The sequence below is a fragment of the Heloderma suspectum genome, chromosome 2 (assembly GCF_057233095.1).
Source record: "Heloderma suspectum isolate Gila_16-S chromosome 2, 16-S_ref, whole genome shotgun sequence".
In the NCBI taxonomy this organism is placed as follows: Eukaryota; Metazoa; Chordata; class Lepidosauria; order Squamata; family Helodermatidae; genus Heloderma; species Heloderma suspectum.
In genome coordinates, this window is record NC_139459.1 from 97,494,938 (window position 1) to 97,516,510 (window position 21,573).

Here is a 21,573-nt window from a genome sequence, read left to right on the forward strand (position 1 = left end):
AGGAGGATAATGTAAGCCGCCTTGAGTTCCTTGCGAGAGGGAGAAAGGCGGGGTATAAATGCAATAAATAAATAAATAAATAAAAACAATGGTACATTCGGCAAATCATGTAAGCGTACTGTAGATACAGCTAGGGATGTACGAAAGTCACTTACCTTTTCGAAGGGTAACATTCGCGGTGGGGGGGAGGCGCTCTGTCCCTCCCCCTGAAATTCTCTCTGGCTGGCTCCGCTCTGCAGCAACTCCGCGGAGCTGCTGGCTGTGGCTGCCCACAGCTGGACATCTGGCCGCTGGGCTGCACAGGAATACAAATGGCAGCTGCCGTAGCCACCGCCATTTGCATCCCTGTATTTTGCCGTGATAGGCTATGTAAATATTTACGTAGCCTATCACGGCCTCCGCAGGGATGCAAATGGCGTCCCTGCATTAGCCGTGATAGGCTACGTAAGTATTTACATAGCCTATCATGGTAATAATGAAGAAGCAAATGGCAGCTGCAGATGCGGCCGCCATTTGCAGATGCGGTCGCCATTTGCAAAGCAGTGCGAACGGAAGCAGGTGAGTGCTCCGTTTCGTGCGTCTTTCGTGGGGGGGGCAGGGGGCTTTGTTCCGCCACGGAATTCGGGGGGCTGAATGCACTGGCATTCGGCCTCACCGAGATCTATGGTGGAATTCTCTGACATCCCTAGATACAGCTAATAGATGTATGAGGAAAAACTGCTTTGGATCACACAGCCTGCTATCAATTCTCTTAAAGGCAGCAGTAAAAAATATAAATTAAGGATACAGTTCTATGCGTGCTTAGACAGAAAAATGTCTTACAACTCACAGCATGGCTGGCTGAAAACACTGGGAGTTAAAGGACTTCTTCTGCCTAAACATGCATAGGATTGTGCCCTAAGGCACTCTTAAAGGTTTGAATTGAAGGGGCCAAGAAAATCTCAACCACAAGCAAGTTCCATAACTGTGGGGCCAGCATAATGCACAATTTAAAAAAAAAAGTTGGTCATCTCATTTCTACAATATAATAATCATATGAAACTGTTAACACAGTGGCAAAGGTGGGAAGGGAGGGGAGAGGGAACTAAGCACTTCAGACTCATTTTTTTTAAGGTCAAAAGGAAAGCCCAAACAAGTTGGAGGGACTGAACTCTTCTCTCCCTGCCTCCCTGCCACCCTGTGTAGGACATACTAAAGCAAAAGCACAACCACCTGTTGACATAAGGGAAGCACGGAGTGAGGGAGGGGTAATAATACTCAACTACCCTACAGGGTAGTTGGAAGGATTTCCCCAAGCTAATCCACGTGAACCACTATACAAATCCTAACTAGTAATATTGTAATGTGATCATCATAAAGGTGTGAGCTCAGTACCTTTTGACACAGCATATTTGGAGCTTCATGAGATATCATCATCATAATTAATAATGCTGCACTTTTTACTGGCGGTTACATTTTCAAACAAAGGGTCTGTATAACTGGCATGCTGCCGTTCTCATAAGTTCCACCATTCATTGGCACTTTCCTTTTGCCTGTATTTGCAGTAAGACTAGTGCACCTGGAAAACCTTTCGCACCAGCTAATGTTACTGATATTGTGCTAGAGATCCCTTACATTAACGCAACATAATTTAGGTTAGCGCTAGTGTCCAGTTGGATACTGGCCTGAAAAGACTGCATTAACTAGAATGTATTCTGTTGAAATATTAACTGTCTTTTCTCATTATACAGTAATACTCTTAACTGATAAATTCAAGGCTAAAAGATGCTCTAGCAGCCTGATCTGATGAATTTTTAGACAAGTCTAGTTTTCATATTAAGAGAACATGTGCCCGTGTTTAACTTGGCCCTTTCCTTGTAAGAGAGCTTTTGTGAAATGGAGTTGGAGTGCAGTGATTTAGCCTTTATTCTGGCTCATCTTCTTTTCTTCATTGAACCCAGTCCTTGTTCAGGCCTTGTACAGCATGAGAGCAAAGAAATAAGAAAGTTAAAAGGCGGTTCTCTTGGAAACCTATATATATATATATATATATATATATATGTGTGTGTGTGTGTGTGTGTGTTTTAGGGGCTGGGGGGAGATAGGGATGTGTCAGGAATCACATAAATGCATTTAGAAAGTTTTCAGTGTGTGACTGTCATGACTATGCTACTTCATTGTATTCTACTTCATTGTCGTATGGTGTGATTTGTGGTTGAGAGCACCTTCCTCATGCCTGTAAAGGGGGAAATGATTTATTTAGATTGACAACATATTGTTCTGTATTATCTAATACTCAAATGATCTGTTTTTCCTTGATTTCCATAGGAATTAGACATAGAACATGAAAGCCTTTGTAAGAAGGTTGTAAACTCTCTAGTTGTAGTCATTTAATTAAGTAAACTAAAGTTCTGTTATTATATCCTGTTTTGGGAAACTGTTGATTGCCAATAGAGACCTAGGAAGTCCTTGCTAAATATTATCCATTCCTTGATCAGTGATGATAGAACTTTGTCTTTCAAATCTCTAGCTATTACATTCTTGCCCTTGGTGACAGAGGGAAAGAATGTAATTTCCATAAACAAAACAGGTCATCCTGTTAGCTCTCTTGTTCTGCATCAATGTTATTTAGAAGACAAATTGTCAGTCCTTAGCAAATTTAAGACATTGAGAGAATGGCTGCATTAACACAGAATGCTGAACCAGGATTGCTGGTGAATCCTGGCTTATCTGCTGTTGCATGCAGCTTGTTCTCTCCTGCTTTGTGCCTCCCACTAGCATGAGTGTGTAAACAAATCAGAAATGGTTTGCTTCGTCTGACATCCAAACCAGGAATTCTGGCTTGTTGCTTCCAAACAAGCCAGGATTGCAAACTAGAAACAACCCATGGTTTCTTGTTGGCTTACAAATGCTGGCTTGTTTGGGACCAACGAACCATGATTCCAAGTTCAGATGACATGCAGAGCAAACATTTCTGGTTTGTTTACCTGCTTGCGCTAGTAGAAGGAGTGAATAGGCTGTGCGTATCGGTACATACCTCATCCTTGTTAATCCAGGATACACCACCAATTCTGTCTTAAAGTTCTGTGCAAATGCAGCCAAAATGAAAAATGACAGTTCTGAGCACTTCAATTCATTAAACAACTTTAGCTGGTGGGCCAGCTGAAGAATGCAAAATGTAATTTTGGGTGCTCCTGTTGAATGCCAATATATAACTTTTAGGGTGCAATCCTATTGGGATAGGTGGCCACCTCTGAACTCGGAGGCGACCGCCTATCCAATGCAGGTCAGGAGCAGCGCAGAGGGGATCTTCCCCTCTGTGCTTCAGCCACCCTGCACTTGCGGCTAGGGAAATTAGCCGTGGGAAGCTGGAGCAGGGGACGCGGATGCCAGACAACGCATAGGAAGCATTGGAAAGGTACTTCTGCCCGCCCTGCCCCCAGGAATGCCCCATCCCACCCCCAGGAACACCCCGTTTTCACTGCTCCATGCTGCTCTTACAAGCACAGAGCATGGGGCCAATCCGTGCTGCCAGTGAGGCAGTACAGGAGCGAGTGGAGGTTGGTTCTCAGGGAACGGACCTATCCTATGGCCGTCTAGCCAGTGACTAGCGGCCATAGGATTGCGCCCTTAAGAAACTATACACAGAAAACATAAAGGAGTGTTAGTCATTTTAATGCAGGACCACAGATGATTTTGTTTCTTACCATTTGCCTCAGGGCGATTAAGGCAGTTTCAGTCCCCGAAGTCCTCAGTCTTAGCAATAGTTGTTGAGGTGGCCTTTTTGTTTTGTATTATTTCACTGAAAAATTAATGCACTTCCATATTTTCCTTTTGGTTTTGCTTTTCTTCCTTTGGTTCATCTTCAAGTTATTAAAAATAAGAATTGGGGAATATATTGTTAATATCAGCTTCGAGAAGAATGTCATTATGTACAGGCTTTTCTCTTCATGGGCTGTAAAAACAAGCTTTTCGATCCAGCATGAATGAATGAAGCCTTTATAAGTAGATTCCCTTTCTGGATTGGGAACCATAGATGCAGACTGGAATGCAAATGTTGTGCACCAAAACATGAAGTCTCTGATGCTGTTTGTGTTCACTGACCAAGGTTGCATGATCAAAACAAGACACCATGGTATGTTGTGATCTTGGTTGTGCGTGTATGTGCTGGGTGCGATTTACATAATCATTGCCCAGCTGCAGCTTATGTCGTCTGAACCTAGGCAGCATGGCTTGTTGGAGGGCTAACAACCCTCAAATAACCCTACCACAGCTCATGGGTTTGGATGACACAGCAAGCCGCAGCTGGGCAGTGATTATGCAAATCGCGGCTGGCATGTGCCCCGGCTCACAACAAGCCAACATGGCTTGTTTTGATTGTGCGAACCAGCCCACTATGTGGTGTAGAAGGGAAGTGCATTATCATCTGCATTGCAATAAAACTGCCACCACTCTCTCAGGTAGCTCATGTGTTCCTGAGCATCAATGTATCTGGACTGGGGCCAAGACCATCTAGGAGGCTGTGATATATGGCTTGTGTGCCACAAAGAAGCTGAAGTCCATGAATTCAAGAGATTTGCCATAAACCCATTGTGAATTTCTTAGCATGACAACTCCTTGAGATAGACACCACCTAGTTATCCAGTAAGCATGACTGCAATGCTGTTGCGAGTTTTTGCTTGTGTATCTCTCTCTCTCCACATATGTCTAAGCAATAAACATGTTGTTAATATTTAGAGAAACTTGGAAAAGGCTCAGACTGGATGGCTGCCTAAATCTGCCTGCCTCCATGTTGATTTTGTTGTTTTTCTTATTTGATTATTCACACTGGCTGAACTTGAGTGGTTTATAAAGGGGATGTTTCAAAACTAAGTTCACCACACTAACTATACCTAATTTCTCCTTATGCAAATGAGTAGTATTGGATGAGCATGATGCATATGTAAATTCTGTACATCTACCTCTGCTCAGTCAATACAGGGGATAAATAAAATAGTATAGTCTTACCTGTATGTAAATAGTATGAAAAATAGTTTTCAAAGAAGTAATAGTGTACATTCTAGTGTCAAAATAGCAAGGCCTGTCCAAAGTATATGGAACCAGATTACAGAGTCTGTGTCAGCATCTTCCCTACCATGAGTTGTGTGTTTCTCCCTTCTGCTCTTCAGGTATTTCCAACCTACCTCAAATTATTATCTTCATGCAGTACGTACTACCTTCCATCATTCTTGTTGCTTGGTTGGATCTACATTGCACCAAAAGTGATGCTCCCCTTCAACAGCTGGTGTTATCCTCGCTCGAGTAAGATTAGGATGGAAGTTTTATTCATCGAAAACACAGTCTGGCTCTGGAAAGTGGCATGGAGATTAGAATGTACTGAACCACAAGTGTTTTCATCAAACCCTATCTATGCAGAATGCGGTGGTAGATTTCTGAACTGTACCAGATTGCAAGTGGGAAAAACATTGCATTTTTAATGGTCCTCCGTGTAAAAAGCTTCCTGTGTTTAGTAATCTAGCTCATCAAGGAGAGGGCTATGCTAAACCTTTCTCTATGATTGCAGGAAGATGGATTTACATTTGAATCTCAATTTTCCTGCATTGGGGCGTGGTCATATGTGACCAGATATCTGAAGTATCTTTTAAAATCTTCACCCAGGTTTTCCTCCCATTCATTTGTACACGTTTTAAAATAGTGATTTGCACATTTTAAATCTGTCTTCCTTGTACAGAAGTGACTCTCTGTTCACTCATTCTTAAAGGCACGGTGCAGCTTCTTTACACAATTCCTCTTTTTCTATAACTTTGTGCATCTGCTGCATGGCCTTCACTCCCCCCCCCCCCCGCATTTCCAGTGAAACTGACAGTTGGAGGTAAATCTTGTCAATTTCACTCTAAAAATGTATGTGCATATGTAAGTCATTGAGGGAAGGAGGACTGGTGAAATTGACAAGATTCATCCCTGATCTTGTGGGAGATGAAAGGGAGAATGGAATGATGGAGCAGATGGGCAGATAATGCAGAAAGAGAGGGTGTTACATACTGTCACTAACTATGGCATTAGGGTTTGCATGCAAGTCTATTCACAGGACATTATGGCCTAGACTGTTGAGTAGGCAAGTGAGGGCACGTTTTCTCCTGCATTAGCAAGAGAGGATGTTTTAACATTGAAAGCAGAAAAAGCTGTCACTGTGAATAGTGGTAATACCTGAAGCCAGAGAAGATTCCTGAGTGATCATTAAATTGATTAAAAATGCAGTCGTGATTTTGTGTTTTATGTGCTTGTGATTTTGGTTTTTATGTGAGCCATATTCATTCACAGAGTGATAATTAAAATAAATTTAAAAAGCTCTGTGACCAAGCACTTCAGTGTTTTTCCTGCAGAATTTTCTGGTGGTATATTGTCTTCCAATAAGGGACTATATAAACTCACAGACTCTTTGCAATGAGGAATACTTCGGTACCCTCACATAATAGTTTTAGGTCACAAAGGTGATCTGATATATTTTCTTCTAGATCTTGCTTATTGCAATAGGACATTATTACTGCATCAACTTTTCCCATCCTAGTTGTTTTCTTCTTGGCAGAAAAATAAATGTAACCAATGCTTTTTATATATATATATATATATATATATATATATATATATAATACATTCAGGAATGAAGAGGGTCTATTGTATGTTCCCTTGGTAACAAGAAAAGCAGCTGGTTTTTCTGTTCCACTACCTATGAATGTAACACTTGGTACAATCTCTAGGTATGTTTTTGTTAAATTATCCAATTTTTCACTTTAAAGTATTTGTCAATTTTTGACTGACACTAATATTTTTAGACATAACATGGGAGAGAAAGGCAGAACATATATTTTTAAACTTTTTTTGGCCCAGGGGGATGGGAAGGAACTGATGAAAGCTCTGTTCAGACCTTATGTATCATTTGGTGTGTATTGTTTGTAGGTGCATTTGTGAGCTGCCTCAGGGGCTTTAACAGTAGTAAGTGTGGTAGAGAAATAATAAATAGTTTATTTTTCTTTCCTTTTTAAGTCATACATGTTCCAGACAAGGGTTGCCACTTCAGCATTCATTTCTTTCAGGCTCTTTGGATAGCACAACTGCTGTCTTGCTGGGGAAGAGGTGCCCACATATATTAGCTAGTCTCTATAGGCTAAGCATCAAGTTAATGCTACAGCACACAACAGAATGGTTGGATGCCTTGATGGTGCTGTGATATTCCAGCAACTGTGGGATAATGGTACAACAGCTCCATGTTTTAGCCTAGTTCACTTCTGCATTCCTGCAGACATTTTGCAGGCAGAATGTAGTTCCAGTCATTACTAGCCCCTTTAAATTCTATTAAAATTCACTTTTTTTTTATTAAATTAAAATGTAAAATTCACTTACTTTGACAAGGGGGAAAAAATCTATCTGTACAAACCTCATATAATAGCAAGGCCCCGTGCTTCCTGAGGATGTGAACGCTGGCAAGTTGTAGAGCCCTGTTTCCTTGTAACTAATTGGCTCCCTGACAGGGGTTGTCACAGAATAATGTTTTCAGTTTCTTCACATAGGTTGTCCATTGAGGAACCCACCAGCTTATTGGGTCCACATTGAAATTAATAGTGATTAAAGATGAAGAAAAAGGGATGCAGGAAAAAAAAGAGAATTACTTGTGAGAAGAAAAGAATATCAGTTATTTTATCTTGTTAACAGGCTTTTAATTCTTGGGGTTTTAACAATTTTCTACATGAACATTTTCTTTTTACCCTCTAATAGGCCGTAAAAATTATTTTAGCTAATATCAAAGCTACTCTTAGCTCCATGGGGGAAAATATACAGGTACGTTTATTCCCCCACTTTCCATAGAGCTAAAAGCAGTGCTGGAGAAAATACTCCCTTCCCTGCCATCACTTCCTCAATCCTCAAAGCAGCCATGTGGGGTTGCTACTTGGTAAAACAAAACACGAGAGATCCATGATCACAGAGTTGCCACATTACATCAAGTTTGACACTCAGTCATATATGAATGACCTCTTCTGATCACCACCCATTGACAGCCAGGAGTGTAAACAATGAGTGCAGAATTCTTTTTAAATGATGTCTTATTGTTGGGATTATATGTATATGTTGCTGTCCTATTTGCAGATCTATTTCTGAACTCACACAGGAAAACCACCAATGGGGATGATTTCTCTCCATATGGGGGAGCTACCCCTTCACTGGGCAATCCCATCTATAGGGTTTTGTATTTCTAGGAAATTGTTATTTTTAAGGGCCTAAGGAAATCCCTGCCACTGTAACTCTAGAGTTCCACAAGATGACTCTTTTCTGATGCCACCAATTCTCTTAGAATACTATAAAACCTCCTAGTAGCTGGTATAAGAGGCTTAGGCATGAGATGGGCGCCAACACTAGAGACAAGATGAACTATTACACAAGTTGGTTTATTAAATGGATATTTTGTACAGAAGAGATTACTAATATTTACTTTGGGGATTTCTCAAGAATGCTTGCTGACACGTCTTAAGGACTCAAGAGACGCTGCTGATAATACAAGCCTCTTGACTTCTTTTCCCTCAGGCCAGATTTCCTAAAACTCCACCCCAGCCAAATACACTTACAACCAGGTCTAGCTTCTGGGTATAGACTTCCTCTGACACTAAAGCTTCTCCTGTTGTATTTCTGGCTGCTTAGACAGTTCATCTGCATTTTTACTGCCTGCTTGTTTGACCTTCTTCTGGCAAGATCTTAGGGCAGCCTCCTGGCATAATACAGCCACTTGCTTCCTAAACCTGATCTTCACCAGCCCATGTGGTTATCCTACAGAGAAGGAACAGCTTAATATTCAGGCTTTGTTGTTGTTGTTCAGTCGTTAAGTCGTGTCCGACTCTTCGTGACCCCATGGACCATAGCACGCCAGGTCTTCCTGTCCTCCGCTCTCTCCTGAAGCATGCTCAAGCTAATATTCATTGCATCGGTGATGCTATCTAGCCATCTCATCCTCTGCCGTTCCCTTCTCCTTTTGCCTTCAATGTTTCCCAACATCAGGGTCTTTTCCAGTGACTTTTCGCATCAGGTGGCCAAAATATTTGAGCTTCAGTTTCAATATCTGTCCTTCCAATGAGCAGTCAGGGTTGATTTCCTTTAGGATTGACTGATTTGACCTCTTTTCAGTCCAGGGGACTTGTAAGAGTCTTCTCCAGCACCACAGTTCGAAAGCATAAATTCTTGGGCACTCAGCCTTCCTTATAGCTGAGCTCTCACAGCCATACATTACTACTGGGGAAACCATAGCTTTGATTAGACGGACCTTTGTCGGCAAGGTGATGTCTCTGCTAGACAACCTATGCTGTCTAGGTTTGCCATAGCTTTCCTCCCAAGGAGCAAGCATCTTTTAATTTCATGGCTACAGTCACCATCTGCAGTGATCTTGGAGCCCCAGAAAATAAAATCTGTCACTGTTTCCATTTCTTCCCCTTCTATATGCCAGGAAGTGATGGGGCCAGATGCCATGATCTTCGTTTTTTTAATGTTGAGTTTCAAACCAGCTTTTGCACTCTCCTCTTTCACCCTCAACAAGAGGCTCTTTAGATCCTCTTCACTTTCTGCCATTAGGGTGGTATCGTCTGCATATCTGAGGTTGTTGATCATTCCCCCAGCAATCTTAATTCTGACCTGTGATTCATCCAACCCGGCATTTCTCATGATGTACTCTGCATATAAGTTAAATAAGCAGGGCAACAATATGCAGCCCTGTCGTACTTCTTTCCCAATTTTGAACCAATCAGTTGTTCCATGTCTGGTTCTTACTGTTGCTTCTTGACCCTTGTACAGGTTTCTCAGGAGACAGGGAAGATGGTCTGATACTCCCATCTCTTTCAGAATTTGCCACAGTTTGTTGTGATCCATACAATCAAAGACTTTAGTGTAGTCAATGAAGCAGAAATAGACAATTTTATGGAATTCTCTTGCTTTCTCCATGACCCAGCGAATGTTGGCGATTTGATCTCTAGTTCCTCTGCTTCTTCAAAACCCCGCTTGTACTTCCGGTAGTTCTCGGTTCACATACTGCTGAAGCCTAGCTTGTAGGATTTTGAGCATAACCTTGCTGGCATGTGAAATGAGCGCAATTGTATAGTAGTTTGAATACTCTTTGGCATTGCCCTTCTTTGGAATTGGAATGTAAACTGACCTTTTCCAGTCTTGTGGCCACTGTTGAGTGTTCCAAATTTGTTGGCATATTGAGTGCAGCACTTTAACAGCATTATCTTTTAGGATTTTAAATAGCTCAGCTGGAATACTGTCATCTCTGCCAGCTTTGTTGTTAGTAATGCTTCCTAAGGCCCACTTGACTTCACTCTCTAGGATGTCCGGCTCAAGTTCAGTGAGTGCACTATCATGGCTATCAGGGACATTCAGATCTTTCCTGTATAGTTCTTCTGTGTATTCTTGCCACCTCTTCTTAATCTCATCTGCTTCTGTTAGGTCCCTGCCTTCTTTGTCCTTGATCATGCCCGTCTTTGCACAAAACGTTCCCTTGAGATCTCCAATTTTCTTGAAAAGATCTCTAGTCTTTCCCATTCTGTTGTTTTCCTCGATTTCTTTGCATTGTTCATTTAAGAAGGTCTTCTTGTCTCTCCTTGCTACTCTCTGGAACTCTGCATTCAGTTGGATATATTTTCCCCTTTCTCCCTTGCTTTTTGCTTCCCTTCTTTCATCAGCTACTTGTAAAGCCTCATCAGACAGCCACTTTGCTTTCTTGCATTTCTTTTTCTTTGGGATGGATTGAGTTGCTGCCTTCTGAACAATGTTATGCACCTCCGTCCATAGTTCCTCAGGCACTCTGTCTATCAGGTCTAATCCCTTAAATCTATTCCTCACCTCCACTGTATATTCATAAGGGATATGATTTAGGTCATACCTGAATGGTTTAGTGGTTTTCCCGACGTTCTTCAATTTAAGCCGAAATTTTGCAAGCAGCAGCTCATGATCTGAGCCACAGTCAGCTCCAGGTCTTGTTCTGACTGACTGTATAGAGCTTCTCCATCTTTGGCTGCAAAGGACATAATCAATCTGATTTCTATATTGACCATCTGGTGATGTCCATGTGTAGAGTCGCCTCTTGTGCTGTTGGAAAAGAGTGTTTGCTATGATCAACGTGTTCTCTTGGCAAAACTCTATTAGCCTTTATCCTGCTTCATTTTGTACACCAAGGCCATGCTTGCCTGTTATCCCGGTGATTTCTTGACTTCCTACTTTAGCATTCCAATCCCCTATGATGAAGAGGACATCTTTTTTTGGTGTTAGTTCTAGAAGGTGTTGTAGGTCTTCATAGAACCGATCAACCTCAGCTTCTTCGGCCTCAGTGGTTGGGGCATAGACTTGAATTACTGTGATGTTGAATGGTTTGCCTTGGATTCATACTGAGATCATTCTATCGTTTTTGAGATTGTCCCCCAGGACTGCTTTTCCCACCCTTTTGTTGACTATGAGTGCTACTCCATTTCTTCTAAGGGATTCTTGCCCACAGTAGTAGATATAATGGTCACCTGAATTAAATTCACCCATGCTTGTCCATTTTAGTTCGTTGATTCCCAAGATGTCGATGTTCAATCTTGCCATCTCATGTTTGACCACCTCCAGCTTACCTTGATTCATTGATCTTACATTCCAGGTTCCTAAACAATATTGTTCTTTACAGCATCAGATTTTCTTTTTCACCACCAGACACATCCACAGCTGAGTGTCCTTTCAGCTTTGGCCCAGCCGCTTCAATCTTTCTGGCGCTACTTGGAAATTCCTTCTGCTCTTCCCCAGTAGTATATTGGACACCTTCCGACCTGAGGGGCTCATCTTCCGGAGTCATCTCTTTTAGCCTTGTGATACGTTCCATGGGGTTTTCTTGGCAGGAATACTGGAGTGGGTTGCCATTTCCTTCTCCAGTGGACCACATTTTGTCAGAACTCTCCGCCATGACCTGTCCGTCTTGGGTGGCCCTGCATGGCATAGCTTATGGCTTCACTGAGTTACGCAAGCCCCTTCGCCACAAGAAGGCAGTGATCTAATCACTTTCTCCTCTGCTTTCTCCTAGCCCATCTATAATACCACACACCAACCAGCAGACGTTCTCCCTCTCTGACTACCAACAGAGTACCTCAATCCCTAACTGTCAACTGCCATTTCCCAACTGCTCTTTTATGCCTAGCTAGAATCCCCAGCCAATCAGAATTGAATTTACTTGATCCGGGCCCCATCTATAAATATTCATAGTGATAGTCTCTCTGTCCCCCTTCAGAATATGACCATGTAGCTACTACTTTGACAGAGCAACAACCTATACAGATACATTATAGCCTCTCAGAGGCCACACACAGTATTTACAGAACAGAAGCTGTTATATACATGACATTTCTTCACACCCTCTAATTTTTAAAAATGAATTGAAATGCTCAAAATTGCAACTAGAATGCACAAGCTCCAACACTTCAATGCAGTGTGAAGTTATTTCTGAATAAAGGAAATGTAACAACATGCTACTGGACTTAATGTAGGGCAAATGTGCATAAAGAACCCATAATGCCCCCCTCTTTTTTCACACAGAAAAAGCAGCTTCAGGAGAGGGGGATGTGAAACAGCAGTAGGACCGAGTGGGGAAAAAGGATGCATAACACTTTTCCTGCCTTCCTCTCCCTCAGTCCAAATTGTCCCTCTATGCCATTTTTCCTCCTATGAAGTTTTCTTTTGCAGGTGTATTTGTAATGCCAAGGGATTAGGGAGGAGCAGCTTGGGTATGTTTTGAAAGAGAAAATGGAAGGCAGAGTTAAGCACTAGCAACATTTCTTTACTTCAGATAGCCCCCTCCTAAACCTGCTTTTTCTGCAGGAGTGGGAGGGATGCCAGAGGCTAATTCTCACATTCTCATGTCCCTACGGATCCAGCCCTTAAATACTATGCCACATAATTTAACTTCTACTGTATATGACAAACAGTTATCCCTACTACTAGTTTAACATTTTAGTAGCTTTCCTTCTTCTGTTAACACAAAGTGGAGTTTTAGTTCTGCAATTTCCAGAGGGTAGCCAGGTTAGTCTGTTGCAGAAAAAACAACAAAGAGTCTTGTGGCATCTTAAAGACAATCTACTCCAGGACAGACCCAGAAGAGAAAACAACAGAACACTCCTTGTGGTCACCTATAGTTCCCAATTAAAACCACTCAAACACTAATGGTCTACAGCCTATCCTGGATAATGACATTTCCCTCTCACCAGTCTCTATGGAAAAGAATAAATGGACACAAATCTGACATCAGAAATGGCAATATTCAAAAACACTTCAGCCTCTCAGGACATTCTGTCACTGACGTGAAAGTGGACATCATAGAGCAAAAAATTTTTCAAAGCGAGATTAGAGGGAGAGACAGCTGAGTTAGAATTCATCAACAGGTTCAGTTATATTGCCCAAGGCTTGAATTGGGATAAAGCATTTTTATCACGCTACATGTGTTAAGTGACTTAGAGTGCCAGTATGTTGGTGTTAGCAGCAGCAGCTGTACTGTGAATGACCACTGTTATGTGATTGTCACCTTCAGTACTTTCTGCATTTAATTTCCTTCTGAACTCACGGTTTACTATTGTTCCCCACCCCCATTCCCTGCATATATACTGCATATAAATCTGAAATGCTCTAATACTCCATGCCCTTTTTGAAGTGGGCTTTAGGTTTATGCTAGAATAATATTCGTTAGTCTTTAAGGTGCCACAAGACCTTTTGGTGTTTTACTTCTGCAAAGATGTGATGTTGCTCTCTAAGCAGTTTAGTCACTCTTCATATATGCTGTGTTAGTATTATTGATGTCTCTTCAGCTGTGGCTAAATCCTTTGATATTGCTCCTCTTATCTTTGGGTGGTATTTTGGCCTTTCTTGCACAATTTCTTTAGCTCTCATTCTAATTACCGTTCAGCTTTTTTCTTCAAACTCTTGAAGTCCCCCGCCACACACACACACACACACACACACACACCTGTCTTCCTGATCTTTTAAAGCAGATTTATGCAGGAATGAAATTTCTACAGGAATGTTTTTTTCAGCGTAGGGTAATAGTATACAGCATTTTATTCTAAAGCATTTTACTCCACATTTTGGCCAAAAGGCTCCCACTGTTTTTTGTTGAGCTAGAGCAGGGGTAGGCAACCTTTTCAGGCCCCCGGGCACATTTTTTTTCCCAGGCCCACAGGAGGATTTATGATCTTTTCCCGTTGCAAACCCCTGAGATAATCTCCAGGCTATCTGCTTGCTAAAGAGGGTTCACAAATGGATATGAAGTGACTATATGTAGAACTGAGACCCTAATTCATTAAGTGGCGTTCTGTTCATAACTTGTATGTATTTGGTTATCTTCCAGATATTCGTCTTCCATAACAAATCAAATCTGTCTTGTGATAAGTTCACTTGCAAAGCTCATTATCTCAGTAAGGGTTAGTTTTCCCGTAAGTATGTACGTGGGTGCCGTGAGGCTTCTTCCGAAAGTGCTGCCACTCATTAAAAAGCATTAAAACAATGCTGCATCAAGATGTGCCCTGAAAGCCTTATTTCATTGCATGCTGGTGAGCCCCAGTGAATAGGGAAACAAAGGGCCTTTATTTTTGCTTGAGCAATGAGTCTCTTCTTGACATTGGAAGAAAGTGGCAGACCTTCAAAGTAGGTATGGAGCCACCACTACGGTTTATGATGCACCAGCAGATTATGCATTCCACTTACTGTCATTGTGATGTGGGGAGCACAGGCTTTGTAATAAACTTTTTGTGTTTATTAGAAAACAGAAAAGCGGAATGATTGGGAGATAGTATATACAGTTGCCTAAAAGGAACTGCAGTAGGAAGCATTTATTGTATGTGACTTCCCTTGAGGCCAGCCCACAGAGAGAATTCTGGGAAGGGCCAAATGTTCTTTACAGTTATTTTCAGGAAGCACTGCTTCTGTTGGATTCAGGGGCCAAAGTGAGCAGAAGATTGTGAGAGGCCTTCACTTGAGTCTGTTCTCACTGATGTTGCAACGTTGTGGCTGGGGGAAGTTCTGTTTCAGACTGCAGATGGAGGCTCACATAAATGAATGCTTCTCCACACACACAAAATTGCATCCATATGCAAACTACATGTTGAGCAGAAGGATTGTCACCTAGCCTTGACCGTGACATTTCAGTTTTTATGTACAGGGATCATTTATTTATTGTATGTAGGAGGTTTCTATTATGCTTTTGCACACAGTGTAGTGTAAGTGCTACTGCCAAAACACAGGCTTAACCCCCTTGGTGAGAATGAAGCTTTGGGTTTCCTCTACCAGCCTACTCAACGCTACTGACGGATGAAAAATATTTCTCAGTTAGTCCAAAGTCAGAAATTGTATTCTTGCTCAATTGGTGTAGCTTTTGGATTAACTCAGATGAAAGAATTGTCAAACAGGCTTAAGGAGGAGTAAGATAGAAGAGAATCAAATAACTTCTTTCAATAAGGGTTTGTACAGTGCACCCAAGAATAATTGAATATTTTAAAGCATGTGTGAATGAAAATACCCAGTGTGTTCAGCAACAGTTTACTAGATGAAACTATAGTTTATTACTTTCTTTTAAAATCCCTTGAATAGTTTGCAGCTATATACCAGAGGTGCATATATCTTAAGATGTAATTCAAGTGTTTAAATCTTTTACTGCCAAATATTCTTTCATTGAGGTATTTTATGCCCTCTAGTGGTAGCATGTGATTTTTTCATGGTTCCATGTTAGGCTGTCTTCAATAAAAAACAAACACACATTTGATTTAGGGTGCAATCCTATGTATGTTTAGACAGAAAAAAGCCCTACAACTCCCAGCATGCTCCTTTTTTACTGCCTAAAGATGCATAGAATTGTGCCCTTAGAAAATATATAAACATGACATATACGCTGATGCTGGGAAATAAAGTAGTTTGGGAAGCTTTGTTGGCTGAGTGCACAACAAAATCCGTGCATTACATTAATGTACATAGAAAGCTGCCTTATACCAAGTCTAACTACTGTTCTTCTAGCTCTGCACTGACTAGCAGTACCTCTCCAGGGTCTAGGGCAGAGGATTTTTCCAGCACTACCTGAAGATGTCAGGAATTAAACTAAGAACCATGAATGGGAGGGTGCTTTTGCACCTATGTCCTGCTTGCAGGTTTCCCACAGGCAGCTGGTTGGCCAGAATGCTGGACTAGGTGGACTCCTGGACTGATCCAGTATGGCTCTTCTTACGTTGTTATGCATGCAAAGCATGTGCTCTACCACAGAACTATGACCTATGTATGTGATACTGTTTATATGGGTGTTGGATTTGTGCAAGCTTCTTTTTAGGGGCCTCTCATATTTATTTATTTATTTACTTACTTACTTACATATAACGTGCTTACCACGCTTTTGCACAGACCAATGTGTGTATCAGTTGATTTTGGTACACTGGAGATCATAGAATAGTCATAGAATAGTAGAATAGTAGGGTTGGAAGGGGCCTACAAGACCATCAAGTCCAACCCCCATAATCTGTTGGTCTTGCCCCCCTCCTTTGCTCTTGGAACTGCTGTCGAGCTGACGTCCTCTCTGCGCTGCTTTGTCGTTAATTAGAAATGCTGACTTTGCTTTCTTGCTGTGCTTTCTTGCAGGTACAGGAGAAAGTGGAAAGAGCACATTTATTAAGCAGATGAGGATTATTCATGGATCAGGCTATTCAGAAGAAGATCGGAAAGCCTTCACAAAATTGGTTTATCAAAACATATATTCTTCTATGCAATCTATGATCAGAGCCATGGATACTTTACAAATACTGTACTCATCTGAGCGGAGCAAGGTATGGAACTCCAGAAATCATACCGTGGTGTCACTTAATTGGTGTTTATTCTGTAAGTCAGAAAAAAATAGGAAGGCAAAGTGTATAGCATTGAAGCTTCAAATATAGGGAGCTTATGGGGAGCCTGAACATTTTTAAGACTCTGTGCCACTGTGGATGTGCTGTTACCCCTTGTTAAGGCATCAGGAGCAGGAGGTAGAATCATATGCTCACTCCGCCACTTTCTCTCTCAAATTACCCAAGTCCCTCTCTGCTCAGGTTAATCCATCTCGCTGTTCTTAACTCTGATTAAAATAAATCTGGAGGAGTTTAGAAACTACTCTCTTTGAAATCCCCGTTAAATGAAGATTAAGATGTGGAATACCAATTGTATATTTGCCATAGTTGCAGTAACCTAGTGGTAGAGCCTCTTGCCATGAGATCGTTGCAATGGAAGGATAACTTGAGTGCAGAGCATGCAATGGCATATATCTGCTTCAAAGGAAAGGAAAGGTTCCTCCTGTGTAAGTACCGAGTCATTGCTGACTCCTAGAGGGACGCTGCTTGCGGTGGCGTTTTCATGGCAGGCTATAGCGGGGTGGTTTGCCATTGCCTTCCCCAGTCGTGACTCCCTTTCCCCCAGCAAGCTGGGTACTCATTTTACCGACCTCAGAAGGATGGAGGGCTGAGTCAACCCAAGCCGGCTACCTGAGACCCAGCTTCCGCTGGGATCGAACTCAGGTCGTGGGGAGAGTTTCGGTTGCAATGCTGCCACCTACCACTCTGCGCCACACGAGGCTCCTTCAAAAGGCCCAGGCTATAGCTGTGGCAAAGCAAAACTCTTTTTGCCGTCACCATAATGCCTGCAAAGTGCTGGCTGACATGCTTTTGGATGGTGGGTAGCCTGGTAAATTAAGCTCTTCTTTCTGCTGCAAAACATTTCCAAGCTATTTTGTGGACAAAGATGCTTGCATGCAGCATGGCTAGAGGACCACTAGTTTGAATGCAATGTCTAAATGGTGGACATAGGGTGGTTCAGTCTAGCCCTGTTTAGTGTATAGATCGACTCTAATTGCATGTTGACAGTGCGCTAGACACAAAGAGGAGTACAGGTGCACCATGGCTATTCCAGCCATGAAAGCTAGTCAGGAGAAACTAGGACAGTTGTTAGCGTGGGCTTTAATATTAATCTTCAGGCAGAAGGAATACTTGGAGGTATTAAATTGGTAGTTGCTTGGTTCCCATTCTAAAAAAGAAAAGGGGAGGGGGAAATACAAGCAACAACCCCCAGTGTTGATTTTTTTTTTAACCAGTATTCCATCGCAACCTTCCTTTTGGGGGTTAAATTGTGAAATACATAGCTACCCAATTGCATTTTACATGACAGAATATCATTGGGTTCTTCTGTCTCTGGTAGTCCAGCTTCCAAGATAGGACTTTCCTTGAAACTATGAAAACTGAGCTGCAGACACTTAAATGATACCACAGAGTTTCATCTTGACTGTATCCCATTTCAACAGATATTGGGTGAATTTGTTCACTGAAGCCTGTCAGTTCTGGGATAGTCCTGGGCCAGTCTCTGCACTAGGAAGTCAGTGCCATGGTGGTTGAAAGGAGACCTTTTTACTAACACCCGCTGTTATAAAGGTTTTGGGCTTTATGGTCAATATGATTAGTCCATGTACAATACTTGGGGTGGCGGGGGGGGGGGAACCTTAAGCAAATTTCTAACTTAATCCTCTTGAAATATGACACCTTCCTGTCATCTGGAGTCAATTTAAAAACATCTGCACCAGCTTTGTTACACAATATATTAACTCCTAAGTAGGTGCCACGGAAATGTTTTATTTGCAGTTATAGCAGAAACTGATTAGCAGTACAATTCTATACATGTTTACACAGACATAAATCTGAGTAAGTGGGTGCAATGGGACTTATTCCTTGGTAAGTGAGAATAGGATTACAGCCTAAAATCTAATAAGGGGGAAAAAATCTCAATAGCAGAAACATAGGAACAAATCAAAATCAGTCTGATAATACAAAGCACAGGGAAAATGTTGATATATCTGAAGGAAAACAGAAAGTGAATGAAAATTGCTATGATAGCAGTAATGTACTCTGTATGATACATTCCACAACCCTTTTTGGATGACGAATAATTTCACAATAATTTTTAAAACATCCAGAAAAACATTTAACTTAAGTGGGCTCAAATTGCAAATGGAATGACACCAGTTATTTATTTGATGGCATAATTGTGTTTCTTTCCCCATGATATCAAATTTTGCGTTTTTGTATTGAAAGCAAGCATTTGTGCCCAAAGCAACAGCAAATGCACATCTGTGTTTGTTGTTCATTTCCAAAGTGCTGTGGCTGGAAAATAAAGTTATGATGGGAACTCAAGATAATTGAGGTGCAACAGATGCTGCTTCTTCTCAATCTCTCAGTGGCTTTTGATACCATTGACCAGGGCATCCTTCTGGACCAACTTGGTGACTTGGGGGCACCTTTTTATGGTGGCTTGGCTCTTGCTTACTGGGTTGGGCCCAGAGAATAACATTGGGGGACTGTGCCTCAGCCTCCTGGCTGTTGAACTGTGGGGTGCCACAGGGCATTATTTTGTCCCCAATGTTGTTTAACATCGATATGAAGCCATTAGGAGCAGCCATTAGGTGATTTAGGGCAAGGTGTCACAGCATGCTGATGACACCCAGTTCTGTTTCTCTGTAATACCTGAGTCAGGATTGGCCATGCGCATTCAGAATCAAGTGTCTGGATGCAGTTATGGGCTGCATGAGGGCCAGTAAACTGAAACTGAATCTTGATAAGACCGAGACCATATGGGTAGGTGGTTCCCAGGTCTGGGAGTTAGGTTGTTCACCTGATCTGGATGGAGTTGTGCTGCCTCTGAAGGGAAAGGTATGTAGTCTGGGGGGTGCTCCTTGATCCATCTTTGTTACTGGAAGCCAAGGTGATCTCAGTGGCTCGGAGCACCCATTACAAACTTTGATTGGTGTGACAACCATGCCCAGTCCTGGATAGGGATAGCCTAACCACTGTGGTTCATGCACTGGTAACCTCACAACTGGATTACTGTAATGTGCTCTATGTGGGGCCGCCCTTGCACCTTGTTTGGGACCTGCAGCTTGTGCAGAATGCAGCAGCTGGGATGCTCAGTGGGGCACCCAGCTACCTACGGACTATGCTTGTGTGAAAAGAACTCCACTGACTGCTTATTAGCCACCAAGTCATGTTCAAGGTTTTGTTGTTGACATACAACACCCTAAAGAACTTGGGACTAGGATACCTAGCTGACTGCCTTTCCCTTTATACACCCAGTCAACCCCTAAGATCTTCAGGGGAGGCTGTTCAACAACTAACAGAACTTTGCTACGTAATGTCTTGAAAATGAGCTTTCTCAATAGTGGCACTGTTTGGTTCGGGGGGCAGAATATGGGGTGTATTTTGAATGCCTCCTAAAACTGTATTTTTTTACACAAGCTTTCCTTGGCTTATAGGGCCTTTCTACATGAGGCTTTTAACCCACTACTTTACCAAGTCTTCTGCTTCTGGAATCTTTGTAGGACTAAGATGGGCTGCTTTACATGTGTTTTTTTCTGGAGGGTTTCTTTCTCTGCCTTTCTATATGTTCTATTACATAACCACTAGGCGGTGCTATGGTATAGCAAAATTGCACAAATACACCAGGGTTTTGTGCCACCATTCACAAAATACCAGACTTCCCTCATTAGAAAAAATCCCATTATAATGGTTGGGAGAGTCCCTGGAAGGAGAGGCCCTGGAGGATGACATCGTGTAAAGCACCTGCAAACTACTGTGAGTGAGGAATCAAGAGTGCACAATAAATGTGTCACTTAGAAAGCGTCATAATAATCATGCTGCTGCTCCATTTTACTGTTTCTTTTATTGTTTCTCTTGATCTTACACTTGTTGAAAGTTAAAATATTTTAGTATTGTATTATATGTGTGATTTTTAATTGTTGTATGTAACCTGCTTAGAGATTTTACTATATTTAATAAATTAATAAATACAATGTGTGTTATTTACAAATGTTGGATAATTTTGTTTGGTTTGCATTTTTAAGTAAATCAATCTAACTTACACTTTCTGGACTAATGTGGATTGGAACACAGTTATCCTTTGAATTCCACACTTCCCTGAATTTTGCAATGCAGTTCTCAGCTAAACTGTCGTGTACAAAACAGAGTATATGAGGGAAAGTTTCATCCAAAGTGTATGCAAATTTTTGTGTGATTTAAAGAAAACTGCAAAGTGATGTAGAAATTGGACAAATGGACTTAAGACTGAATACATGCAGATTGGATATAGACTGTTTTATACATCCTGAGTATTGTTGTGGGCATGTAAATGTAAATTGCCAACTGACCAGGATGTAAGGAATTGTGCACTCAGCGCTGATTGCACCTTTAGTATTATCTGTATGAACTTGAAGATGCCCCAGCTTAAGGAGCCCTTTTGGAGGGTTTTAAAAAAAAATTGTGAGGTTCATGTGTCAGCAAACGCATAAAAATCTGGTTTTGAATCAATGTTTGTAAACATAACTTGATTTTTATATTTAAACATTTTAGTACAGTAAACATGGGTGAAACATGGTCTGACAAATGTAAGGAAAATAATAAAACACAACCAATTTCGTTAGGAAGCTTAACTTAAATCCAACATTTCCCTTGCTCTCTTCCCCTCTGCAACCTCCTGGATGCTCCCAAATCAGCTATGGAT

The 21,573-nt window shown here is 41.6% G+C and overlaps 1 protein-coding gene across 3 annotated transcripts in view; it reads left to right on the forward strand.

The window, feature by feature from the left end:
* LOC146352520 (guanine nucleotide-binding protein subunit alpha-14-like) overlaps window positions 1-21,573 on the forward strand; it is a 52,082-nt gene that overhangs the window by 9,417 nt on the left and 21,092 nt on the right. For all 3 annotated transcript variants that reach the window (XM_084834266.1, XM_084834265.1, XM_084834267.1), the window contains one exon: window positions 16,648-16,832. In XM_084834266.1, coding sequence (XP_084690392.1) covers window positions 16,648-16,832 — 185 coding nt within the window. The remainder of the gene's footprint in view (window positions 1-16,647; window positions 16,833-21,573) is intronic.